A 24,619-nucleotide genomic window follows, 5' to 3' on the forward strand; every position below is an offset into this window, starting at 1 on the left:
GTTAATTTCAGCAAAAACAAAAAGATCGTAAGCAGATGGCTTTAGTCTGAAGCTAGCAGCAAAACACCTGGTGGGGACCATATGTGACAACTTGCCGAAATAAAGAGCCTCATAAATTTTAGATATGGGATAAATAACTTTCTACCTGCGGCTGTGTACCGAAAGGTGGCTTATTTCAATTTGCATTTCCTAATGTATGTGTAGGCTGTTTTCGACTTTTGCCAATATGTAACAAGTAACAGGGCTTAATCATCAATACTCCGTTTAAAAAAATCAAAAGAAGCTACGGTCATATACTCGTCAACCATTCATTGGCACTAAATAGTTCCCTAGAGTATCCTCATTCTCTTTCTTTTCTTGGGAAAACACAGCTTGAGACAAGAGGCAGCTGAACCAGCAAGCTCTTCCTATCAACCACAGAACAAAAGTTTCCAAAAGTGGTCCAGTTTCCTGAAAGAGTCATTACTCTTCCCAAAGCCTGATGCTAACACACTTTGACAATCATACTAATTAGAGAAAGCTTTTTGTCAATTGTGGTCCTTAGCTGGATGGTTAATAGTGTATGCTTTTATCTTCAACATAAAGAGGTCTTTTTTTTTTAAATTATGTTGTCAGTTGTAATTATAGAAATCTGGGTACAAACGACATTATGGGATCTATCCTGAGGGGCAACTTAGCACAAGGAAGCTCTGTGTTCCATTCTGGCAAATAAGGTCAGCTGGAGATGTTTTTCCTCTAATTTTAATGAACTGTACAGTGTTTTAAAACACTTTTTTTATGAAAGCAACAACTACTCAGTGAAATCTGCCTATAACTTAGTAAGTGGAAATCTGAACGTTAAAAGCATGCTCCATTCTAGTCCTAATATGTTTAAATGTGTAAAATATGAAATATTACAAAAATGTAAAACATAATAGAATAGAAAACCATCCACAAGATTTAAGATTTTAATATTTTGCCATAATTTCTTCAGAGTGCTCTTTATTATTTTAAAAATAAAACATTACAAATAGAGCTAAACCCTACTCCAATCCCATTACCATCCCTCCTCCTTCCTTTGCCCCCAAAAGTAACCACAGTCCTGAACTTAGTACCTATTACTCCTGTGCTTGTTTTTGTACTTCTACTGTATTCATAGGTATCCAAAAGCCAGTATACACTAAGATTTCGTCTTAAAACTTCATGTAAATTTTATGTAAATATTAACATACTATATGTAACCTTTTGCTACTTACTTTTTCATGTTTCTAGATTTTATGCTTTTTGTTTTTAGGTTTATTGGTGTTCACACATGTAGATGCAGTTACATGCTAATAAATGTGATTCACTGTTTTTTTATTGAAGTACAGCTGACTTACAATATTATTAGTTTCAACATAACACAGTAATTTGATATTTTTATAGATTACACTCCATTCAAAATTATTATAAAATATTGACTATATTCCCTGTGCTGTACATTACATCCTTGTAACTTATTTACGTTATACCTAGTAGTTTGTACCCTTCACCTATTTTGCCCTGACCCCAAGCCCTCTCCCCACTGATAACCATGAGTTTGTTCTCTGTACCTGTGAGTCTTTTCCTGTTTTGTCATATTTCTTCATTTGTTTTATTTTTTAGATTCCACATATAAGTGAAGACATATTTGTCTTTCTCTTATTTATTTCCTAAGCATAATACCCTCCAGGTCCATCCATGCAGTTTCAAATGGCAAAATTTCATTCCATTTTTATACAAAGAAAACAAAACACTATTTCGAAAAGATACACGCACCCCAATGCTATACATTATCTTTGTGCATGTACCCTTGTAAACATGTGCCAGATTTCCCTAGGGCAGATATCTAGAAGTGAAGATGCAGGATCACATGGTATGCAAATATTCAATTTCATTAAATATTGCCATATGGCTTTCCTGCGTTATTGTACCAATTTATATTCTCAAGAGTTCCTGTTTTTCCACCCCCTTGACAGCACTTAGTGTTATCAGATGTCTAATGGTTAGCGACTCTGATGCCATGACCTGGTGTTTCATTGTGGGTTCATTTGTATTTCCCTGACGCTAGAGAAGATGAGCATATCTTCATATATTTATCAGGTTTGGGGTCTTTTGGGAAATATCTGCTCGTATCCTTCACCCATGTTTCCTCATTTTCTTATTAATTTGTAGTATTACAAATATTTTTGTATATTTTGGGTACCAACCACTCGTAGTTATGTGTGTTGCAAATATCTTCTCCCAATCTGTGTTTTTGCTTTTTTAAAATTTATTTATTTATTTATTTATTTGGCCGCTCTGGGTCTTAGTTGAGGCACACGGGATCTCTGTTGCCGCGTGTAGGATCTTTAATTGCAGCATGCGGGATCTGGTTCCCAGACCAGGGATCGAACCCGGGTGTGGTTAAGAATCCACGCTTCCAATGCAGGGAGCAGGGGTTCCATCCCTGGTCAGGGAACTAAGATCCCATATGCCGTGCCATGCAGCCAAAATGAAAAAAAGAGTCACTTGGGGCCTAATTGGGAAACTGGATATTAGATCATATTATGGAATTACTGTATAATTTTCTTAGTGTAATAATGGTATTGTGATTATGCAGGAGCATGTCCTTATTTGTAGGAGATACATGTTAAAATACATGATGCCTATAATTTAATTTCAAATGGCACAGCAAAACAAATAAAGGGCATAGGTGATAAATATACAGAAGTATGACAAATATTAACAATTTTGAATTTAAACGGTGTGTACATGGTGTTCATCTTAGTATTCTTCCAAGTTTTCTGTATTTTGCTTTTTTCCATAATAAAAAGTTGTAAAACATAAATTGCATTAACTTTATGGACTGACTTGCAGAAAAGTGTCCTCTACACAGTATCTACAAACTGCAGGGCTTTCCATTTACTTCTATCTTATTTTATGCCCTTCAATAAAGTTGTATAATTTTCCTTGTGAAGGCCTTTTACATATTTGTTAGATTTGTTCAAGATAAATCATGATGCTTTTGTGAATGGTACCTTTTTATTTATTTTTTTAATAAATTTATTTATTTGATTTTTGGCTGTGTTGGGTCTTTGTTGCTGCTCTCGGGCTTTCTCTAGTTGTGGCGAGCGGGGGCTATTCTTTGTTGTGGTGCGCGGGCTTCTCATTGCAGTGGCTTCTCTTGTTGAGGAGCACAGGCTCTAGGTGCACGGGCTTCAGTTGTTGTGGCACTCAGGCTCAGTAGTTGTGGCTCGCGGGCTCTAGAGCGCAGGCTCAGTAGTTGTGGCACAAGGCTTAGCTGCTCCACGGCATGTGGGATCTTCCCAGATCAGGGCTCAACCCGTGTCCCCTGCATCGGCAGGCGGATTCTTAACCACTGCGCTACCAGGGAAGTCCAATGGTACCTTTTTAAAATTGACATGTAGATACTGAACAGGCGAACCACGCAAATTTTTTTTTTCAGAGTATCAAATGATTTAATTACAAAACTTAAGCCACTTATTAATTATTCACCTTCTAAAAAACACAAACATGAGAATAAAATAAACACACCCAAGACTCACTAGCCCTTGCAGGATAGGAAGCAGCCCCGGACAGAGAGCCTGCAAATGTTTTTCCTTATACCTAATTCTACATTTCCTCATGCATTCTAGGGTCCCATGTTTTGACACCTCTTACAGGGGAAAGGAAACGGAAGCTAAAGAGTCATGGACAAGAGGGTCACAACAACCTTAAAGCTATTTGATGCTAACGGCTTGTACACTCTTATTTGAAACTCTGAGAAACAGTATCAAATAAGCATTGTCAAATACCTACTCCTGGCTAACCTTTACTGTCATTCTTTGAAATTGCATCTTTGGGACTGGTTATGTGCCTTCATTGTAGCTGTTGCTTATCCCCAAGCACAAACCCTAAAATTCATACACAGTCTCTAAGTTCAAGTACAGAGGTTTGTTTCAGGACAACCCCAAGTTGATGTAGTGTTTCTTAATGTATCTGTAGTGTCTAGTGGGTGTCACCCCTTGGACAGGCTGGCCAGACGGCAGCACGATGTGGGGCCCACATGGTCAACTCTCCTACTGGCCCATTTGCTCCCTACTTTATCTGGACACCGCCCCACAGTCAACGTTGAATTGTGAAATCAGTGATGACCTTGGCCTGTCTTCACTCTGAAGTTGTACTCTTATGTAACTGAATCCAGTTCTTCACCATTAATTCAATGGAGCTTCCAAAACGTGTCAGGCATATTCTTAGGAAGCATCCTGGGATGGGGCTGGAGGGTCCTGGCTTTCAGGCTCTGGAGGGGGTGCTGGCACAGCTTCTTTTTTCTGGGCTGCCAGGAACTCATGAATTGCTCGTTCTATCTGTGGCCTGAAGATGTGGTTTAGTTTGGGATTCACCACCTGGGAAATAATTCTGTCCACTCCAGCTTCCAACATCCCTGACTGAACCACACTCTGCCTCAGACCATTTCGCAATTGGTTTTTGTTCATCGTAGGATTCCACTCCTGCTTGTCCAGATGTGTTGACACAAAATTATCCACTTTCTGCCTCAGGTTTTGGTAAGCTGGCTTGGTGTCCACGTCGGCCAGGCAGTCCCGGCGGAAGCTGTCAAACAGCCCCCGGCTCTTGAGCTGCTCCACGATGAGCGCGATGAGCTGCGGGTCGCCGGGAGGCAGTGAGGCCGGGTTGATGGGGCCGCCGCTCCCACCGGCTCCCGTCGCGCCTGTCGTCGCTCCCGCCGAGGCTTGGCCGGCGCCGCCGCCGCCCACCGCGCCGGTGCCCCCTCCGCCCCCGCCGTCCGCCATGGCTGCGCCCCGGGCCCGCGAAGGAGACTGAATACGGATTCCTCTCAAGGACAGAGGGCCTGGGTCGTGTAGAGGTGGCCGAGGGGCCGGAGAAGGAGGAGGCGGCGGCGGGGGAGGAGGAAAGGGTGGCGGCGAGGACGGCGGCAACGGCAGCTTCTGAGGCAGCAGAGGTGGCGGTCCACGCAAATGTTTTGATGATTTGTTTTAATACCTGCACTCCCTCTTTAATAGCAGAACTACCCAAAACAATTCAAGTAAGCCCAAACTCAAACCTTTGCAGAGCCCCTGCACAAAAAAGCCTCATTGTTTAATGAGCTGCTGCCTACACATCACTGCTCAGATCCAGCTCCTCTCTTACGTTCTCATTCCTGCCACTCTTGTTTCTCGACCCTAATGTGTGTCCCTGCTTCCTCCACAACTCCCAAACTTACATAGTCAGATTAAACTCCTACAAGAATTTTGATCATGCTGTGTTCTTGATCAAATCTCTTCAAGAGCCCTCCAAACTGAATGAATATGGCAACTGTGGTAGGCAGAATAATGGTCCCCCCAGACCTGTCTATATGCTGGTTCCTGAACCTGTGAACAAATGAGGTTCCATGGCAAAGGAAAATTAATGTGGCAGATGGAATTAAGGGTGCTAATCAGCTGATCTTTAAATAGAGATGATCTTAAAAATCTTTAAATCCTGGATGATCCAGGTAAACACAATGTCCTTGTGGAAGTGGGAGAGGCAGGCAGAAGAGCAGAGTCAGAGGGAGACGTGACTACAGAAGGATGGTCAGAGAGACGCAGTACTGCTGACTGTGAAAATGGGGGAGGGGGCCATGAGCTAAGGGGTGTGGGCAGCCTCTAGAAGCTGGAGAAGGCAAGGAAACGGACTCACCACAGAGCCTCCAGAAAGGAGCACAGCCCTGCCGACATCCTGATTTTAGCCCAGTGAGACCTTCTGGACTTCTAACCTACGGCAAGACACTACTACTGTAAGATAATAATTTGTGTTGTTTAAAGCCGCTAGAGTTTTTGGTAATTTGTTACAGGCGCAGTAGAAAACTAATACAGCAACGTATTCCAAAGAGGCTTAGATTCAGGGTGAGACGTTACATTTTTGCCTTAAGATATATTCTTTAAAAAGAGTTTATAGGGTTTCCCTGGTGGCGCAGTGGTTGAGAGTCCACCTGCCGATGCAGGGGACACGGGTTCGTGCCCCGGTCCAGGAAGATCCCACATGCCGCAGAGCGGCTAGGCCCGTGAGCCATGGCCACTGGGCCTGTGCGTCCGGAGCCTGTGCTCCGCAACGGGAGAGGCCACAACAGTGAGAGGCCCGCGTACCGCAAAAAAAAAAAAAAAAAAGAGTTTATAATCTAGTTTATAATTCTGTTGAAGGAGATAAGGAAGGGAGATTTAATATGTTGGCACAGATGAATGGAATCAGTTCTTCACTTCCCATTTGATTCTCAATCTTGTGCAATTGCTTATTCCGTTGGTCAGAAGCCAGAAGAGAAGAGATACATGGCACCCTGAACTTAATTGAAATTCTATTTTTCAAAATTTTTACTCATTTGTTTCCCCTGAAATAAATATTCACCACACACTAGGGGACTCTGGTCTATTAGTGAAAATAGGACTCAGTAGTATAAAGAAGATTACTGCTTTTGAACCTCAAAGCAAAATACAGTATGTTACTCACTAGGATTGCTATTAGCGTCTGGGGCAGGTCAGCTCTTTCCTGTGTGTGACCGTTCCACAAGCTACTGGACATTAAGCATCCCTGGCCCCTGCACACTAAATGCCAGCTGACCTCCCTCCCAGGCGACCCCGTGTCCCTTGACAACCAAACACACCCCACATACACTTCTAAATGCCCTCACCCCGGTCCAGAACTACCCACGGAGTGTTAATTAACAATGAATCTGATCTACTTATGGCAACTTGCCTGGCCTGTTCTAATAAAACTCACTAATGGTCTTAACACACGATTCCAGCAGAATCAGGAATATTTAAGGCAATACAGTTTATAAAGTAACATAATGAGATGATTGGTACAAAGAACAGATAATGGAAATAAACCGGAAATGTTCACTGATTTAGGAAAATAAAAATAGCTGTGGCCCAACATTTGACAAACCAAGAGAAGATATAAATCTATAAATCTGTCATTTAAATAACACCAAAAAATAATCAGAGTCCTAAGGCTTCTTAAGAATCTCAGACAGCTCCCAGTATTTTCTAGGACTGTGACTGGGCCTGGCTACTCGGGCATCTCCAAAAGACCTTACCCTTTATTTCTCACCAACCAACTATTAAGAAACTATACAGGGACTTCCCTGGTGGTCCAGTGGTAAGACTCCTCGCTCCCAATGCAGGGGGCCCGGGTTCCATCCCTGGCCAGGGAACTAGATCCCGCATGCATGCAGCAACTAAGAAGTCCGCATACCACAACTAAAGATCCCGCGTGCCTCAATGAAGACCTGGTACAGCCTAAATAAATAAACATTAAAAGGAAAAGAAAAAGAAACTATACAGAGCACTTCTTGCTCCTTCAAAGTGTAAATATGTATTCCTTTTTTAAAAGATAAAATCAGTGCTTTGGATCTACAATTTTGGTCATTATCTTGCTGGGAAACAAATTAATTTGTGAAGCCAGCTGTGAGGGGTCTGACCATATGCCATGACTCACTGGCACAGAATCAACCTGAAAAGCTAAGAATATAAGAAGAGCAGGTTTTACCAACTGCTCAGGATATGCTCTTAGAAAAAACTAAAACAGCTCGTAACCCAACAGAAATGAACCAAGAAACAGTAACACGTATAGTTTCCTCTGTTGGCTTATTTCCAGCTGACACTGCTCAGCCGAATGGCATCTCAACTTAAATTCCTCTGCTCCCTCCAAAAGATTTCCTCTAAATATCTTTCCATAGAAGGTGCCAAGGACAGTCTGCTGAAAAGAAAGGAATAAAAAAGTATTTGTCATTAGCCCAGGAGAGGAGAAGAGAAGCGGGTGGAAAATGGGCCAACAAGAAGGACTTACTGGACAAAAGTAGGTGTTCTCCACGATGTGATGGGCCACCATGCTGTTCTCAGCAGAGAGAGACATGATGAAGAGCAAAGCATCCCGGGCCTGCTGGCCTACAGTCCCCTCCCGGTGAATGAAGGGAATCAGAAGAGAGAAGATGAGGAAGTTGGCAGCCCCTTGGTCCTCGCTAGTGTGGAAGAAGAGTTCCAGGATGGATGGATCTTTGGCAAGAATGGAACAGAGCTGATTGAGCAGGACAACCAGCTTCCCCTCCACAGTGGGGGTGGTTGTTCCTGAACAAGAGCTCAGCAACATCATCAGGGGCTTCAGGATGGGCTTGTGATGCAGCAGAGGCTGGTGGGACTGGGTGATCAACATCTCATACATCTTTAGCTGCTCCATTTTAGTCTCATCAGTAAATTCCCGTCTCAGACTCCAAAGGAAGAGTTTTTCCATGATGTTCTCAGAGACCACAAATTCCAGGATTGGCCCCATGGCAGCATCCCTGGCTTGCTCTTCAATCAGCAAAAAGAGCATGTGTTCTACATAGTTCTGTACAGCACTGGCCTCATCTGGAGGGATGAACCCATATTTTGCCTGGGTGTTCTTCAAGGGGTCATGCTTCTCTAAGATTTTCACAACCTGAAACCAAATCAAACATGTGTCATCCATCTGATGTTTATCATAACCACAAAAACACACCACTGCTAATCGTACCAAATCTTCATGGAGAATGTAAGAGCCATGACCCCCAACAAGATGCATGTGAGCATTCTGTGTCTCCCTCTCATGAGAACAAAATGAAGGGGTTAAACTACAGAAAGAAGATGTCTGAAGTTGTTCATTTGTCATAGTGACAAATGTTGGCAACCTAAATGTCAAAGAAAGTAATATGGTCATGTAAATTAAGCTACATGCATTCCTGGGCCTATTATTATGAAGACTATTAAGCAAAATGAAAAATAAAAAACCTGTAAATGATACGCCAGATGAAAAAATAAGTCACTTGTATATAGTTAGATCCATCATTATCAACTATGTCAAAAACACGCAAGTGAAAAAAGACTGAAAAGAAACATGGAAAAACAGTAATCGCTTTTGTGTTCAAAGTAATGACAAGTTCTTAAATTTTTTTCTAAACTGTCAAGAATATAATTCACTTTGTTATAAAGCAGAAACTAAGACACCATTGTAAAGCAATTATACTACAATAAAGATGTTAAAAAAAAAGAATATAATAGTGCTTTTAGGGACTTCCCTGGTGGTGCAGTGGTTAAGAATCCACCTGCCAATGCAGGGGACACGGGTTTGAGGCCTGGTCCGGGAAGATCTCACATGCCGTAGAGCAACAAAGCCCGTGCGCCACAACTACTCAGCCTGTGCTCTACAGCCCGCATGCCACAACTACTGAGCCCGTGTGCCACAACTACTGAAGCCCACGCACCTAGAGCCCGTGCTCCGCAACAAGAGAAGCCACCGCAATGAGAAGCCCGCGCAACACAATGAAGAGTAGCCCCCACTCGCCACAACTAGAGAAAGCCCACGCGCAGCAACAAAGACCCAATGCAGCCAAAAATAAATAGATTAAATAAATTAATTTTAAAAATAATAATAATAGTGCTTTTAAATTTTAAAATACACTAAATAAGTAAGACTACCCGTGTTCTCCTACAAATAGAGTTGATTTGGAGATTTCAGCAGCGGGACACAGCTCCTCAATGCCCTTGACAAAATAATAGCCCTCTCTCCTCTACCTGGATTGGCACCCTCTTCAACCAAGCATGCATCATTAGGAAGGATGAAAGGAAACAGATGAACAAGTGACACGTACCTAGCAGAATCCCCGAACATACAGCATATGTTGAAATTTTAAGCACAAAGAGTTTGAATTGTGCATTTTTTTAAGCCAGAAAAAAATTTTGAGATAACCAATTATAAAATAAAGCCCTAAAGCACAGGGTTTCTATTTGGGGTAATGAAAAAGTTTTGGAAATAGTGATGATGGTTGCACGACATTGTGAATGTAGTTAATGCCATTGAATTATACACCTAAAAATGATGAAGATGGCAAACTTTGTTTTATATATATATATATATATATATATATATATATATATATATATATTTTATCACCAAAAAAGAAAAAATCTATTAACTGTAAAAAGTAAATAAATCTCATGTGACAGCCCAGGTGTTTCTCTCCCTTACCACTGCTGGCATTTGAACACTTCCTAACTCCCTCTGCCCATCAATACTTAATTTCTACTTTGCGACCTGAAAATTAAAACAATTTTATATCTCAACCTCCATTTAACTTTATGACTTGGAATTTCTACAATAATATCCATTCAATTTACTTCCTTTAAAGTATATATACATGTTAATTTTTTAAAAATCAAACATTTTATCAACATTTTTAACTTGTTCCTTTTTGCCTTTCTGAACTGCATGTTCTGTGGAATATGTTTAATTTCTGCCATACCCTCCCAGCCCAGTTCTAGGACATGCTGTTACGTGTTCTGGTATTTAGGTTATAGAATTTTTGCAAGTCACTGTGGAAGCTGGCAAAGGTACAAGGCTATGTCAGCATTCATGAGCAATGAGGGAAATTTATTTCTCAGGGAAAAGTCTAAGTTTTTCCCCTGGCAGAAGGAGAAAAAAGGAACCTTTATAGACTAGGCTAGTATATCCTTATGAATAAGTAGATTTCCACAGAATCTGTAATCTCCATCAACTTCCATTATAAAATTAAAAATACTGTCAGGAAAAACATCACCCCAACACCCCTGAGTTGACAATGTCAACGAGGAAGCCCTCGGTTAGCCACTACCCAGGAGGTACACGGCTCAGTGACTGGTGGTCTGGGTCTCCCCACTGGCCATCCCCTCTCCTTGGCTGCGCGCGGACTGCAGAGTGCCCCCACTATCCCCCAACCTCCAAGAAGCCCTCCACGACTCCTCGCAGGCCTGAGTACCTCTCTGGCAGAAATGCTGGGACCTACTGTGCTCCTTTCCCTTGGCTCTGGCCTTGACATCTCACAGCGTGGGGCTGCAGTACCACATTTGTCCAAAAGGGGACTCCACCTCAACACAGCATGCTCTCCAGCCCCGAAGCCCCAACTTCAAGGCTCCACATTCTGAAGAACAGATTAGCTCTACATTTTACCAGTTCTATAATTTCAAAGTCCACATATTGAGTTTACTTATGAGAGCTATCTATACAGCAAGGCCTCGGGGTAGAAATGTAATTATACTTGTCATGTGTGCTCAGACTGTCTAAACTATCTAAAATTGGGACTGTGCATTATACATTGATAGTGGCACAGCAAATTAGCTCAATCTTTCTGGAAAACAATCTGGCAACATGTAACAGAAGCTATAAAGTCGTTCCTGCCCTTTGACTTGTTAATCTCACTTTGGGGAAAATGCCAAAGGAAACAACACAAAATAATTTGTTTTAAAATGTTCATGCCAATGACATTTTCAGTAATGAAAAATAAAAATATTATTGACCCAAACGGTCAAGAATAAGAGAATTATAATCACGATGTTACATCACTATACACTAAAGCTATTAAAAATAAACACTAAGTGAATCATATCATTACACGCCAATATATACAAGAAATAATTTAATTTAAGAACTAAATATATTGATAAATAGATGTATGATTAGAAGTGAGTCTGAAAAGATACAAATGAGATTTTAAGGTTAATTAGTCCTTCTTTCCTGTAAATTGATCTAATAAATAAAAACAAAGTAATTTTGTACTAATGTCTAAGAAAAGGATCAAAACACGGAGTTAAAAACAATAATTCTCAGAAATTCCTAAGCAATATAAATTTTTACATATGCATAGGTATTTATACTATATGCATGCCTGTAAATACTTATAAAACATCTAAATATATATATGTAATGTAGACCAAAACTATTTACATGATCGCAAGCTACATTTTCCTCATGAATTAATCTTCACTTATTTATTCAAATGCAGTCCTCTGCAAAAAGACCTACTTTTGGTGGGGGTGGGGAGGGCGGTGGCTATGAAAAACCTAAAAAAGATTTCATTCTGAGATTTTTTATACAGAATGTAAACTATTCAGCAGCTTTTAAAATGAAGCATCTCTCTCTACCACCCTTTATAGAAGCTCTTCTACTCCGCCTTCCGGGTTCATGGGCAGAGAAACATGAAAACAGAGCTGTAATAACCCACCAGGATAGAAGGTTTGTTGATCATGTGGAACACAGCCCTTTACTCATTCCCGTCCCTGGCCTGGAGGTTTTCCTGCCTAGAAGATGGGTGTGTTACAACCAGGGCCTGTGAGTCATGGAAAACACAACGCTCAGCAAAGTGCTGATTATGCCTGTGTTGCCACTTGTCCTTAACCTCCCTCCTTAGGTGTCAGGACCCTCCCAGGCCACCTCCCTCTCCCTTCCAGGCAGGCACACCCATGACCTGCTTTTACAAGTGGGCTCTCCAGGCCCACACCCTGGGCCTGGTTCCCATCCTGACAGGGAATGCCTAGGAAACTTCTTGGCTAGAGCACAACTGGCATTGAAGTGCCAAAGATCTTCTGTTATGATGTCCCAAGTTAGCTGCCCAGGTGGTCATAGTTCTTTCAGTTTCTGTAAGCTGATTCCTGATGTGACCTCGATTTTTCCTTATTCTTTCCCTTGGGTCCTCTTCTCACATCGCTCCCACCGAAGTCCAATATTCCTGGGCCCCTGATTTCTGCTTGCTGGGATCTACTATGATCCATGATCTCACGCTGCTTCCCCAGGCCTGGCCCACTCCTCTGATTACCCTCTATCTTATACTCTCAACCTTCCCTCCGATTCCCCAGCTCTGGCTGCTTCTCAGCTATATACTCTCAGGCTCAGGGATTCAGTTAAGGGGAAAAAACACAATTATGGTGGCTGGAGAGATACAAGTAGGAAAATACAGTTTGCAAATATTTCCTTTACTAAACAGTTTCCTTCGTTAGGCTAAATAGCATTTAACAAACTGATCAACCCCCGATAAACCCCACGCTCATTAAGTCGCTCATTAAGTATGTAAGCCAGCTGAGATCAGATACAGCACTGTAAATGGTTTACCAATCATAGCTAGGCATTTGTTGATCTACAAACTTTAACATATATAAGCTGGTGTGTGTGTGTGTATATATATATATATATATATATATATGGATCATGAGCCTAGATCACATATTGTGACTCTAAAAAGAAAAAAATACACAAAAAATAAAGAAAAAAGAAAAAGAAAAAAATACACAAAAAATCAATAGTGTGAACAATGGTATACAAATTATCATCTGACCAATACAGCTAAATTTTAACCTAACTTCAAAGTCATTTGACCTATAAATATGAGGGTCATTGGAGATCAATAAGATGAACAAATAGCATATTTCTTTCATTAAGGAATATCAGCTACTGCTATCCTTAGCTCCAATGATGGCCCCCCACCACTCAGTGATAATGGGCCTGAATTTCAAATATTCACAAATTCTAAATAGGAAGTTCAAATGCTTTCAGAATGAAAGATATACATAAATCACATAATCACACCACAAGCTAACAAATTATTATTCTTCAGGATAAACACAAGTGTTTCTCTGATGGAGCTTTGACTCCATCTGACTATCATTCTATTTCTTATACACATGCATATATCAGTAGATGACTATTTATACTACTTTGGTTAGAGCCTAGTTACTTCAAGGAAGTCACGTGAGTACAACCCATACTTCCAAATCCTTTGGAATGCTAATTTAAAGTGGCATTGTGGAAAAAACCAAGTTCCTAAGCAACATTTTCCATCACACAGAAGAAGGACAGGATTTAGTGATCAAGCCAAATTCCACTTAATGTACCAAATTAACTACAACAAAAGTACGTTTCCATCCAGTTCCTGTTTATTACTTAGCAGCTGTGTCCTTCGATTTAGGGTTATTTCCTATACACCTATTCCCATGGGAGACCTTTACGGAGTCATTTCTTCTCATATTAAGATAACGGCCTAATAATATATGTGTACTTGCAGAACTTGGTTAATGTCAGCTCCGATCCTGAACTACAGAGATGTGTCTACATCTGGAATTAAACCTGATAAAGCAGAAACTATACATGCCATACTTCCTTGGGACCAAAGTAGTCTAGTAATTACTCTAACACAGAAACATGGTAGGAGCATCAATCAAAATAACATAGTCAAAAACAAAAACAAACAAAAAAAAGGGCTTCCCTGGTGGCGCAGTGGTTGAGAGTCCGCCTGCCGATGCAGGGGACGCGGGTTCGTGCCCCGGTCCGGGAAGATCCCACGTGCCGCGGAGCGGCTGGGCCCGTGAGCCATGGCCACTGAGCCTGCGCGTCCGGAGCCTGTGCTCCGCGGCGGGAGAGGCCACAGCGGGGAGAGGCCCACGTAAAAACAAAAACAAAAACAACAACAAAAAAATAAATAACATAGTAACCTAACCCTTAAGTTAGGTATATATAGATTTTTTTTTAATTTCAGTATCAGGGGAGGGACTGAAGAGTAATGATATATGTAATAATATTTCAGAGAACCCTGTAATTCCAACCACAGTGAAAACAGACTTATCACCGAGCATATAGTGGGAGAGCTTCTGACTTCTCATATTCAACCACTTTAGAGTCTGATAGAGGCACAACTCCATGCCCTGGCCCTCTACAGAAGCATAGCTTTTGTTCTGCTTTACTTTCTACTGTGAAGTTTAGAGCTACTTGAAAAGCTGAGAAGAGAGACACACATTTTTTAAATGTTAACAAACATCACTTTACTAAGATACTGAGAAGGTTAATCAGAGTTCCGTAATATTTTCTAACTTTTCACCTCTCAAAGACTTCATGTAATTTCTCTCTGTCATTTAGTCCATGACAAGGCACAGACCAAAAGAGTGAAGATGAAGAGAGTGAGGGAATGAGTGTCACAGGGAACAGACTGGAATGCAGATCTCAAAGCCATGTATAAGTGCCCTTTGCTTTTTTAATGGAGTCAGGCTACTTGGACCTCTAACAGGTTACCATACATAGGACATATTGTCTATTTTTTATTATTGTAGGAGGACACTTGACTTACTTAATCCAGATGATTCAGTTTTTTCTCATCCCCGTCCCCTTCCAAGAAGAAAAAGGCTACTAAATCCACTAGCTTTTCTTTATCCATCACCATTATTCTATCTGAACTCTGAAATGTTCTTAGCTCAAAAAATTGTATAATAGCTTGTATTTGGAGGCTGAGGGTGGTAAGGAGAAGCTTTGCGCCATTAACAAGCACACAGAAATGTGCATTTACAATTGATTTTTTTTCACCTCTGTTCTCCTGGCTTTAAGAGCAGACACCATTTAGTACATAACTAATACTGATTCGGTATGTGAAAGGAGAGGATAGAGAATGAATAGAGCAAGGGCCATGAAGTTTCACAAAGTAAAAATGTGCCATTAAGGATACCTAGTGTGGGACTTCCCTGGTGGCACAGTGGTTAAGAATCCACCTGCCAATTCAGGGGACACGGGTTTGGTCCCTGGTCCAGGAGGATCCCACATGCCGCGGAGCAACTAAGCCTATGCACCACAACTGAGCCTGCGCTCTAGAGCCCGTGTGTCACAACTACCAAGCCCGTGTGCTGCAGCTACTGAAGCCCGTGCTCCACAACAAGAGAAGCCACCGCAATGAGAAGCCTGCACACCGCAATGAAGAGTAGCCCCCGCTCACCACAACGCAGCAGTGAAAGCCCACGCGCAGCAATGAAGACCCAACACAGCGAAAACAAACAAACAAAAAGCAACAACAACAAAAGAATACCTAGTGTGTGTGTGGTGGCGGGTTAGTTCACATGGCAATATACTTGGGCAGTTTGTTATCTGATGGACCAATGCTTCTTACTTCTTGCTCTCTCTTCCATTCAGAAGAAGCAAAGGCGAGAGATAAAAACAACAGTCTACTAGACTATAAACCGTTCTTATAGACTACTATAAAAATTAAACATTCTCGGGGCTTCCCTGGTGGCACAGTGGTTGAGAGTCCGCCTGCCGATGCAGGGGACACGGGTTCGTGCCCTGGTCCGGGAGGATCCCACATGCCGCGGAGCAGCTGGGCCCGTAAGCCATGGTCGCTAAGCCTGCGCGTCCGGAGCCTGTGCTCCGCAACGGGAGAGGCCACAACAGTGAGAGGCCCGCGTACCGCAAAAAAATAAATAAATAAATAATTAAACATTCTCTTTCTCTCCCCGACCCCCTCCTCTGAAGATCACTGATCATTAAATGCAAGTCTAAGGTTCTTACTGGTAGCAATTTATAGCAAATGTTTTAATATTAGTATATGTCTTCCAAGTCTCCTAGCTCTTCTAAAGTTGCATTAACCAGGCGGAAGGATGTTCTAGGCAGAAAGAAGAGGAAGTGCCTAAGGCAGAGAGGCATGAAACAGCACGAGGTGCCCTGCCAGGAGAGGGGATGGCTAGGAACTCCAAGTAATTTTGCATTTCTGGAGACTAAATGAGAGACAAGGAGTGAAAGAGGCCACAACACAGAGCCCTATCTGCCATCCTGGCCTGTAGGTGGCCAGAAGCCACTGAAATGTCCGACTACAGGAATGCCCCAGACAGAATCTGGGTTTTAGGTTCGCTGCTCTGTCTACTGCAGCACAAGACGGCACCTCAGAAGACAAGAGGACGTACAGGCCAGAGGCTACTTCCTAGAGCCTGGATTCTCCAATGTTAACTATTCCTGGAGGTCCACTATAGAACTATTCTGAGGATAACGTGAGAGCACTGGACCCAGGGACCGGTTTGGAAACTCAAGTGCACCACTGGGCCACTCAAGGTCTCTCCCCTGGCGACCCCCCCTGAATCTCGGACTGCCTCAGATGGTGCCTCGGATGATGGATGGCTGTATAACCAGCTGTCCCTGACAGACTGCCAAGTGTAGGTGGGTAAGCGGGTATGCTTGACCACCACTCAAGGTCTGAAGTTGAAGCTCCTAGTGAACAGCAGAACAGAACCTGCCGAATATATGTTAATTATGCTGAATTTGTACTGAAGTATCCTAACAAACAGAAGCACTTTGGACACCACTGACTTTTGCTGCCTTCACTTTCCCTAACTTCACATCTGAAAAAGCATGGTACTTGCCAGCTAATGGAACACTTTGGTAAACAGAAGGTTGTCACCCAGTTCTGTCTACACAATTCCTGCCAGCCTTACAGTTTTCTTGGGTTGCCTCAGGGGAACCCGGGGGCTACGCCACACTAGTCACAGAAGTTTGTGTCAGATTGTAGCTCATTTCCCAGTCCTCTGCAACTGCTCTTCATCCGCCCCCAGCCTGAACAACTCACAGCAAAGCGCTAATGCATGAAACTCCAAAAACAATAAGTAGCCCTTATTTCTATCAGCTGAAAGTCTCATTCCTTACCTCAAACTTAGCCCCACAGCTCTGCCTTGCCCTGACTTCCTCACCTTTTTTATTTCTAACCATCCAAAAAAGGCAAAGCTGAGCATTTGTTCCCAACACCCCTTCTCTAAAATGTTCTTTTCCTTTCTGTCATCAAAACCTTCTCTTCCCACAGTCAAGCTAACAAAATCTCACTTCCTGGATTTCACAGGCCATTTCCATCCGTAATAGTCCCTTCCCTTGACTTAATTCCTGTGATCAATATTATTCATTTTATAATAATGTATCTCACGTTGTCATCCAAACTAGCTTATACATTCCTTAAAAGCCCAAAGGAAGGCTTATACATTTCTACGTCCCACCTGTGATGCCCACAGTGAGGTAGTTGAAGTTTGGGCTCAGTAAATCTCCATTTAACAATACAGTCGGTCCTGCGTATCCGCGGGTTCTGCACCTGCAGATTCAACCAATCATGGATCGAAAATATTTGGAAAAAAATTTCAAGAAGTTCCAAAGAGCACAACTTGAATTTGCTGCACACTGGCAACTATTTACATAGCACTTACATCGTATTTACACTATTCACATAGTATTTACACTGCATTAGATATTATAAGTAATCTAGAGATGATTTGGAGGATGTGCAGATGTGCGTAGGTTATATGGAAATATCATTTTATATAAGGGACTTGAACATCCACAGATTCTGGTATCTGCTGGTGTCCTGGAACCCATCCCTCACAGATACCAAGGGACGACTGTAATCACATTGACATCGACATGAATTTCTTCAACCAGTATTTTTATTCATAAAGGTAACAGTAAGGCCCTCAAGAGCCTTTGGAACTAGAGAGAGACTGAGGGCATTTTCCAGATTTATTTAAAAGGAAAAATTAAGACTAAAGGGGTAAGAAACTTGGCCAAAGTTAAAAGAAATGGCTGAAACGATAATGAGACCAAGAGTGTAACCACTTTAGGAAAGGAAGGGTTTAATAAACTAAACCCCAATCCCTCTGACAAAGTAATCCTTACCCTCAACTCAATATTTTTCTGCATTAAACAGAGGGTGGTATGCGTCAGCAATAAAGTACAATGCCAAAGGTAATTACTCTAATTATCTGGAAAATTCCTGAATTACTTTCTTCCCATTGCTAAAGCAGATGTGCCCTTAATATTCAGAGCAAACCCATGAAGACTATAACAGTAAAAAGTCAGAGAAGGGGAAATGCATAAGAAAATCTTGGAAGCTTTACACTGGATACTGACAAGAAGCCACACAGTGTAAATGACCCAGAAGCAGAACTGATTTTGTTTTTGATCTAAACTGTGTCCCCTTATAATTGCTGTGATTTACAGGCTCAGTGCTTTAACCCATGGGCTGTTTCCGGCCACAGGAAGGAACTGGGTAGTCATTAAAAAACTGTCACATAAATAGCCACTTACCAGCTCACCTGGGGAGTGTAATGCTGTACAAGTAGTAAAGAACTGCCAATTTTATTTATTTTACTACTTGTAAACTCCCTGAGGAAAGGGGTGAGCTGGTAAGTTTCCTGACCATTCAACCCTTAATTATCCATACAAGCAGATCAGAGAAGAGTCACAGAGAAGTCAAAATGAATAATCAAAAAAACTTTTATAATCAGCTTTGTAATGAATTCAGATACTTCCAGGCACCTTCTTTCTTTAAATGAATAGGGACCACCAGCCTGAAAAATGCTAGAGCACAGAGGTCAAATACGCTGGTCTTGGTTGGAGTCATGGGACCAAGGTCTCAGTACTTGATTGGAAACTCACTAGTCGTATAATCTCAAGCAAGCTATTTAACCTCTATAATTTTCCATTCCCTCATCTGTAAAATGAGGAAGCTAAAACCAACTGCCTTACTGGTTTGCGGAGAAGATTAAATGTAAGGTATTTGATGTATTCGGCACAACACTTGGCAAATATTTAATAAATTTGTATTTTAGTATTGGTAGCATTTAAGGACTGAATGGAAATAAGCAGGGAGGAGGGAAAGAAAGAGGATATACTCATGGTCAAGTGTATTGCAAAGTGAAGGACAAGTCACTTGAAGGCCAACTGCTACTCTTATAAAAATATCTGAGGAACATGCATGTCCCCTAATTGCTTTCATGAAAACCAAGGTTTTTAACCATTCTAGGAATGCAAGCAGAGAAATTTGCTTTTCTTCCTACCTGAAAGGGTTTCCTCCCTATGTTTTCCAGAAGCCCACCTGTCACACAGGTTGGGAACTCTGGTTCAGTGCAATAGAGGCTTCTAGGGCTACCTAACCAGCAAAGAAGGTGGAACTCATACATTACCTGCGCCCAGTGGTTTTTAAATACAATCATGCATGTTTCTGGGTCAACTCCCTGCAAGCTCACAGCCTGCCGGAGTTTGCCTTCTGTCGCAACCGATGACATCATAAGCCTTCAAAAACCAAATGCTTCTAAGTCATATTTAATTTTCATGAAAATTTGGTAAGCAGTCACTAACTTTCAAGTATCACAGTAGAAATGTAACTTCTTCACATTTCATTGTCACCTTCGAAACCTGTAATGACAATAACAAAAAAGGCATCCCATTACATTCATATATTAAATAGGACACTGACTTAAGTTAAAATCAAAACACAGACATTCTCAAAGTCCAACACGGAGCAAAATATCAACAAAATAGACATTTATACTCAACCTGAAGCCTTTCTTCTGTTTTCTCTCACTGTGCTACTAAATATACAAAATAATGATGCTACCAAAGCTACATGAATAAATTAAACAATTACTGGATTTATTCTGTCCACTATCACCAACCACAACCTCCTAGATTATTATTCTATATCACTCAAATCTAGTTTCCAGAAGCAATAAACTACGATAGCAATGTTAGTGGTGTGTAGAAACACCCAGAAACAGGAAAATCGTTAGTTAATAGTGACTGAAATAAATGGCTTGATGTAACTTAGGGGAGTTATAACACAGCACCCAGACTCCTGGGTCCAATAATACCGATTATTTTAATCAATAACTGTCATAATGGAATTGAAAGCATTCTCAGTCATTTCGTGGCTACAACCTAAGTTAAGGTTTCCAGCTTTCCTGAAAAATAAGAGAATTCCAAGTAACCTTGACAAATCATACAGAAATGATCCATCAGAAACAAGAGAGTGCTTACTTGGGGTGAGGACAAGGCAGCAGCGCACCTACCGATGAAAAATGAGTTATGTGGACAAAATATGAAGCAAGCCTGACCCAACAGGGCCAGTGGGGAGAAAAAAAGATACTGAGGTCACAGAGTATACAGGCAATGTGATCCAGTTGTGTGGTGCTAACTCTCTGACAAAAGCACTAAGATACTGGTATTATTATCTTAGATTCATCAGCCCAAAAAAGGACTGGGGACAGTTCAAAACGTTATCTGTTTAGTGTACAGACTAGAGAGAGTTCAGAGAAAAGTAATTACATTATAATTACCAGAGCACTGGAAAACAAAGTCCATGATAAAATTTCCAGACTTGTAGTACCAAAAGATTAAAAAAAAAAAAATGAGGCTATATTTTCAACTGAGTAACTAACATGAAGGGTATTACAAGGAGAACACTGATCAACTATTCCTTCTATAAACAATAAAATGTGAGAGAGGGGACTTCAGGTGATGATTCAGGTTAGATTTATTGATCAAGTTCTTTGTGGGAAGAGGAATTAAACACTGGAAAATAGTTAAAGGAATATTCAAAACAAGTACTTCTGTTGGCGTAGAAGACTTACCAATCAACATTAAAAGATCTTTATAATAAATTTTAGTACATAAGAAAAGAAAACATGTAAGAATTAATAATTTTGGGGAAAGAAACATTTCTTAAGGAGAATGATGGGGGATTAAGGTGTGTGGAAAGAGGGAAGCCTGTTAGAATGAGGACTGCATAGATATTGTAAGTGAAACAGTTTACATGTATCTTTCATGACTATGTTTTATTATGTAAATTGGTGAATTCCCCAACATATAATTCTTAATAATACAAATGTGTTGTTTTCTTTTTTAAAAAATAAATTTATTTATTTATTTATGGCTGTGTTGGGTCTTCGTTGCTGCACACAGGCTTTCTCTAGTTGCGGCGAGCAGGGGTTACTCTTCTTTGTGGTGCACGGGCTTCTCATTGCGGTGGTTCCTCTCGTTGTGGCTCGCGGGCTCTAGAGCACAGGCTCAGTAGTTGTGGCACATGGGCTTCGTTGCTCTGCGGCATGTGGGATCTTTCTGGACCAGGGCTCGAACCCATGTCCCCTGCATTGGCAGGCGGATTCTTAACCACTGTGCCACCAGGGAAGCCCAAATGTGTTGTTTTCAATAAGACATTGTCCATTACCAACATGGCCCTTTGCCACTGAGACGCACGTTACACTGCGCCGAACTGGTGTTTTAAAAATCAGGAGTGTCTGCCCATGCACGCAGAGTATGTGTTCCCAGTCACACACACACACACACACACACACACACACACACACACACTCCCTGTGATCCTCCCGCCACTCTCTTGACCTCACTTTGGTTCGCAGGCTAGCCCTTCTAGACGGTATCTCATTGTGCAACCCTGTTTTAAGTGATAAAAGATAAAACAGGGCTTCCCTGGTGGCGCAGTGGTTGAGAGTCCGCCTGCCGATGCAGGGGACGTGGGTTCGTGCCCCGGTCCCGGAAGATCCCACATGCCGCGGAGCGGCTGGGCCCGTGAGCCATGGCCGATGAGCCTGTGCGTCCGGAGCCTGTGCTCCACAACGGGAGAGGCCACAACAGTGAGAGGCCCGCGTACCGCAAAAAAAAAAAAGAAAAAGAGATAAAACAAGTTCTGATTCAACTTCCTTGTTGTCCTAAACACTATATTTCTTTGAAAATGTCAAGGTCTCTTATTCAGATGGTGTAATGATAATAACGAAGAAAATCAGAGTGTTTGGGTTTATCCCAGAGGTTGAAAAAGTAGAAGACTCTCTGAGATGCCTTCCAGCTCTGGGATTCTCAGATTCTTCTTCGAAGGTATGAAGGGAACATAAATCATGCCAATTGCCTCTAAATCAAAAATAGACAGATGCTCTCTAAGATCCTTCACATTAGTTCTCAAAGGGACTTCACATGCAGTCTTTTCAGACAGTGAGACCGCAGTACAGACAGGATAAATTTCTTAGCTGAGGCCAAAAACTTACAAGTCAGTTTTGATGGAGACAGAAATGTCTCTGGACTCCTAGTCCAGTGTTCTTTCTAGAAACTGTATTCTCCTCGTTCCTGGCTATAATCCCTAGCCCTAGTCCCCTTAAGGAATCTGTATCTTCTCTGAGAAAAGTACATCTCCGTTGATGCTTATCCAATCATACCCTTGAGGCAGATGCCTGAAAAATCTAAATATGCCATGAATGTAGAAACCACAACATCGAGAGAACCTGGGAGAGAAAGCAGAGGGGGAGGCAAGTCCAGCAAGCCACGTTTGGGAAGCGAAAAGCTATTGCAGGAGACCCTGTCAAAGAAAACACCACCTCAGCACCCAGAAGCCACTCTCTCTCTCGTTCCCAGGTTAAAGTGGTAAAGCACTGGCATGTCCCCAGGGCAGTGTGAAAATGAAAGAGATGGTCCATAGTCATGAGCGATGTTTAAGGACCCATTTCCTCAAGCACGAAGGTTTTCAACATATTTCTGCATTTTCCTGTTATCAGCCTTTCCTTTTTCCAATTCCAAGCATTTTACTTAACTCTCAGACAACAGCTAAAAATCCCAAATGAAGAAAACAGAAGGACAATACTAAGCAAGAGGCCGTGAGCAGGCAGGAGAGGCTGCAGGTGCTAGATCGTGTGCTTGTGGCATGTGGCATCGCTGGATGTCACCGCTTCTTGCCCTCTGCTCTCTTCAGCCTAAGGCATCTGAAGTCGGAATGGCTAGGGTAAAGTTTGCTGCTCTTGGCACACATGCAGCCTGTTCTGCCCATAAATACACACATGCACATCAACTCGAATTTCATGCCTGACAGAAAGCTCTAGAAATTGTTTAGCCCCTAACGAGTGATTTTTTTCCTTTCTTCAAACAAACCACCACCAACAAAAAATACCCAAAGGACTCTTCCCACAGTGGTTGCATGTGGTATTGTGGTACGGTTGTTGAGGTTTTTGGTCTTGGGGGGAAGAGATGAGCTATCAAAATACATGTATGTATTATGTATGTACGTATGAACGTATGCTGAGATATTAGCACAGTTTCTATACTTCAAAGACAGAACCGACTATATTATTTCCAAAGACATTACTGAGTGGTCACATTTATATATCTCATTAATATTATATATAAAAATATTTTCCATCAATAAGGAGAGAAAAATTCTATTAAATACTGTTGAAGACAGAGATAACTGACATAAGAATTACCTATATTTTTATTTGCCCTTTTTTGAAAGTATATGATATCTTTTATTTGACTATGAAAAAAGCACAAGCATATGCTTCCATATCACAGAATTATAAAATGTACCATATAATCATAAAAGCCTAGATTCTAGTCATCTAGATCATACCTCTCTCCAATGTAAAAATTCCTTCTACCTCCCTCCCAGACAGACATCTTATCTAATTTCAGACCCTCTCAAAACTCAAAAACTACAATACTTAGGAGAGCTGTAAATGGGTCAAAATCACATATTTTCCTGAACTACCAATGACTATATTTTAATATACCTCTCTTTCACTATCAGGCTGGACTTATAATGTATACGTTTTGGCATTTAATTATATATTATTTCATACCATCCTTCAATTCTTTTACATATTTAAATATAATATCCTCTAATAATGGACTATAAAAAAATCCTGAAGGGAAGGAAGTGGATGGCCACCTTAAGGGAGACACAGCCAAGGGAACATTCTTATTAAGGGAAAGGTGATCATACTTGTAGGTCTAATGAGAAGGAATCAACGAACATGGAGAATTTGAAGATACCGAAGAAAAAAAAAAGGGGGGGGGATTTTGATGGGGCAAGAGGAGGAGAAAGGCGAGGTCAAGAGCACAGTTAGGAGAGGCCTAGAGAAAAAAGAGAAGCACGGCCGAGTCTTTTCATAGTGAGTCACCAAATCTTGAACTGGATGGAAAGGCTCCCTTCCTACCTCTCCTTCTCCTTCCCTCCTGATATTCCTCTGGTTGGTTTCTAGAGACAGTCAGAGAGGATAGGTGGATTTAAAGTGGGGAACAAAGCACCAGGGCTAAGAGTTTTGAGCTCAGTTCTCCAAGCATGGAAGTCAGAAAACTTAGGTCCCTACTCAGGGACGTAAGCTTTGACTGGGAGACAGGGCCCAGGACTCTAGCTCCAGCTCTAACCAGCAGGAGACTCTTGCTTTGGAACCTCGCTTTGGGGAGTACTTAGGACTAAATGATT

The 24,619-nt window shown here is 41.5% G+C and overlaps 2 protein-coding genes across 18 annotated transcripts in view; both read right to left on the reverse strand.

Moving 5' to 3' along the window:
* Positions 1-24,619, reverse strand: part of FHIP1A (FHF complex subunit HOOK interacting protein 1A) — a 275,556-nt gene that overhangs the window by 90,173 nt on the left and 160,764 nt on the right. For 10 of the 16 annotated variants that reach the window (XM_067736672.1, XM_067736678.1, XM_067736671.1 and 7 more), the window contains 2 exons: positions 19,542-19,773; positions 7,822-8,448 (listed from right to left, as the gene is read on the reverse strand). In XM_067736672.1, the coding sequence (XP_067592773.1) occupies positions 7,822-8,448; positions 19,542-19,646 (732 nt within the window). In that variant the 5' untranslated portion in view covers positions 19,647-19,773. Of the gene's footprint in view, positions 1-7,821; positions 8,449-10,780; positions 10,856-15,637; positions 15,735-19,541; positions 19,774-24,619 lie in introns of those variants that run through there. The other 6 variants (XM_067736679.1, XM_067736680.1, XM_067736674.1 and 3 more) reach the window with 5 other exon arrangements.
* On the reverse strand, positions 3,433-4,986 carry LOC137223932 (biorientation of chromosomes in cell division protein 1-like). 2 transcript variants are annotated; one of them, XM_067736684.1, is made up of 2 exons: positions 4,429-4,986; positions 3,433-4,231 (listed from the first exon to the last, which is right to left on the reverse strand). In XM_067736684.1, the coding sequence occupies exons 1-2, from the start codon at positions 4,788-4,790 to the stop codon at positions 4,147-4,149; spliced, it is 447 nt and encodes a 148-aa protein (XP_067592785.1). In that variant the 5' UTR covers positions 4,791-4,986; the 3' UTR covers positions 3,433-4,146. The 2 variants fall into 2 exon arrangements, with proteins under 2 accessions (XP_067592785.1, XP_067592786.1); XM_067736685.1 differs by having other exon boundaries at positions 3,433-4,962.

This window comes from Pseudorca crassidens, chromosome 4, assembly GCF_039906515.1.
Source record: "Pseudorca crassidens isolate mPseCra1 chromosome 4, mPseCra1.hap1, whole genome shotgun sequence".
NCBI classification, from domain to species: Eukaryota; Metazoa; Chordata; class Mammalia; order Artiodactyla; family Delphinidae; genus Pseudorca; species Pseudorca crassidens.

Bases quoted from the DNA above. Each gene is read 5' to 3' on its own strand.
- LOC137223932 (XM_067736685.1), bottom strand. From the start codon at position 4,790: ATGGCGGACGGCGGGGGCGGAGGGGGCACCGGCGCGGTGGGCGGCGGC.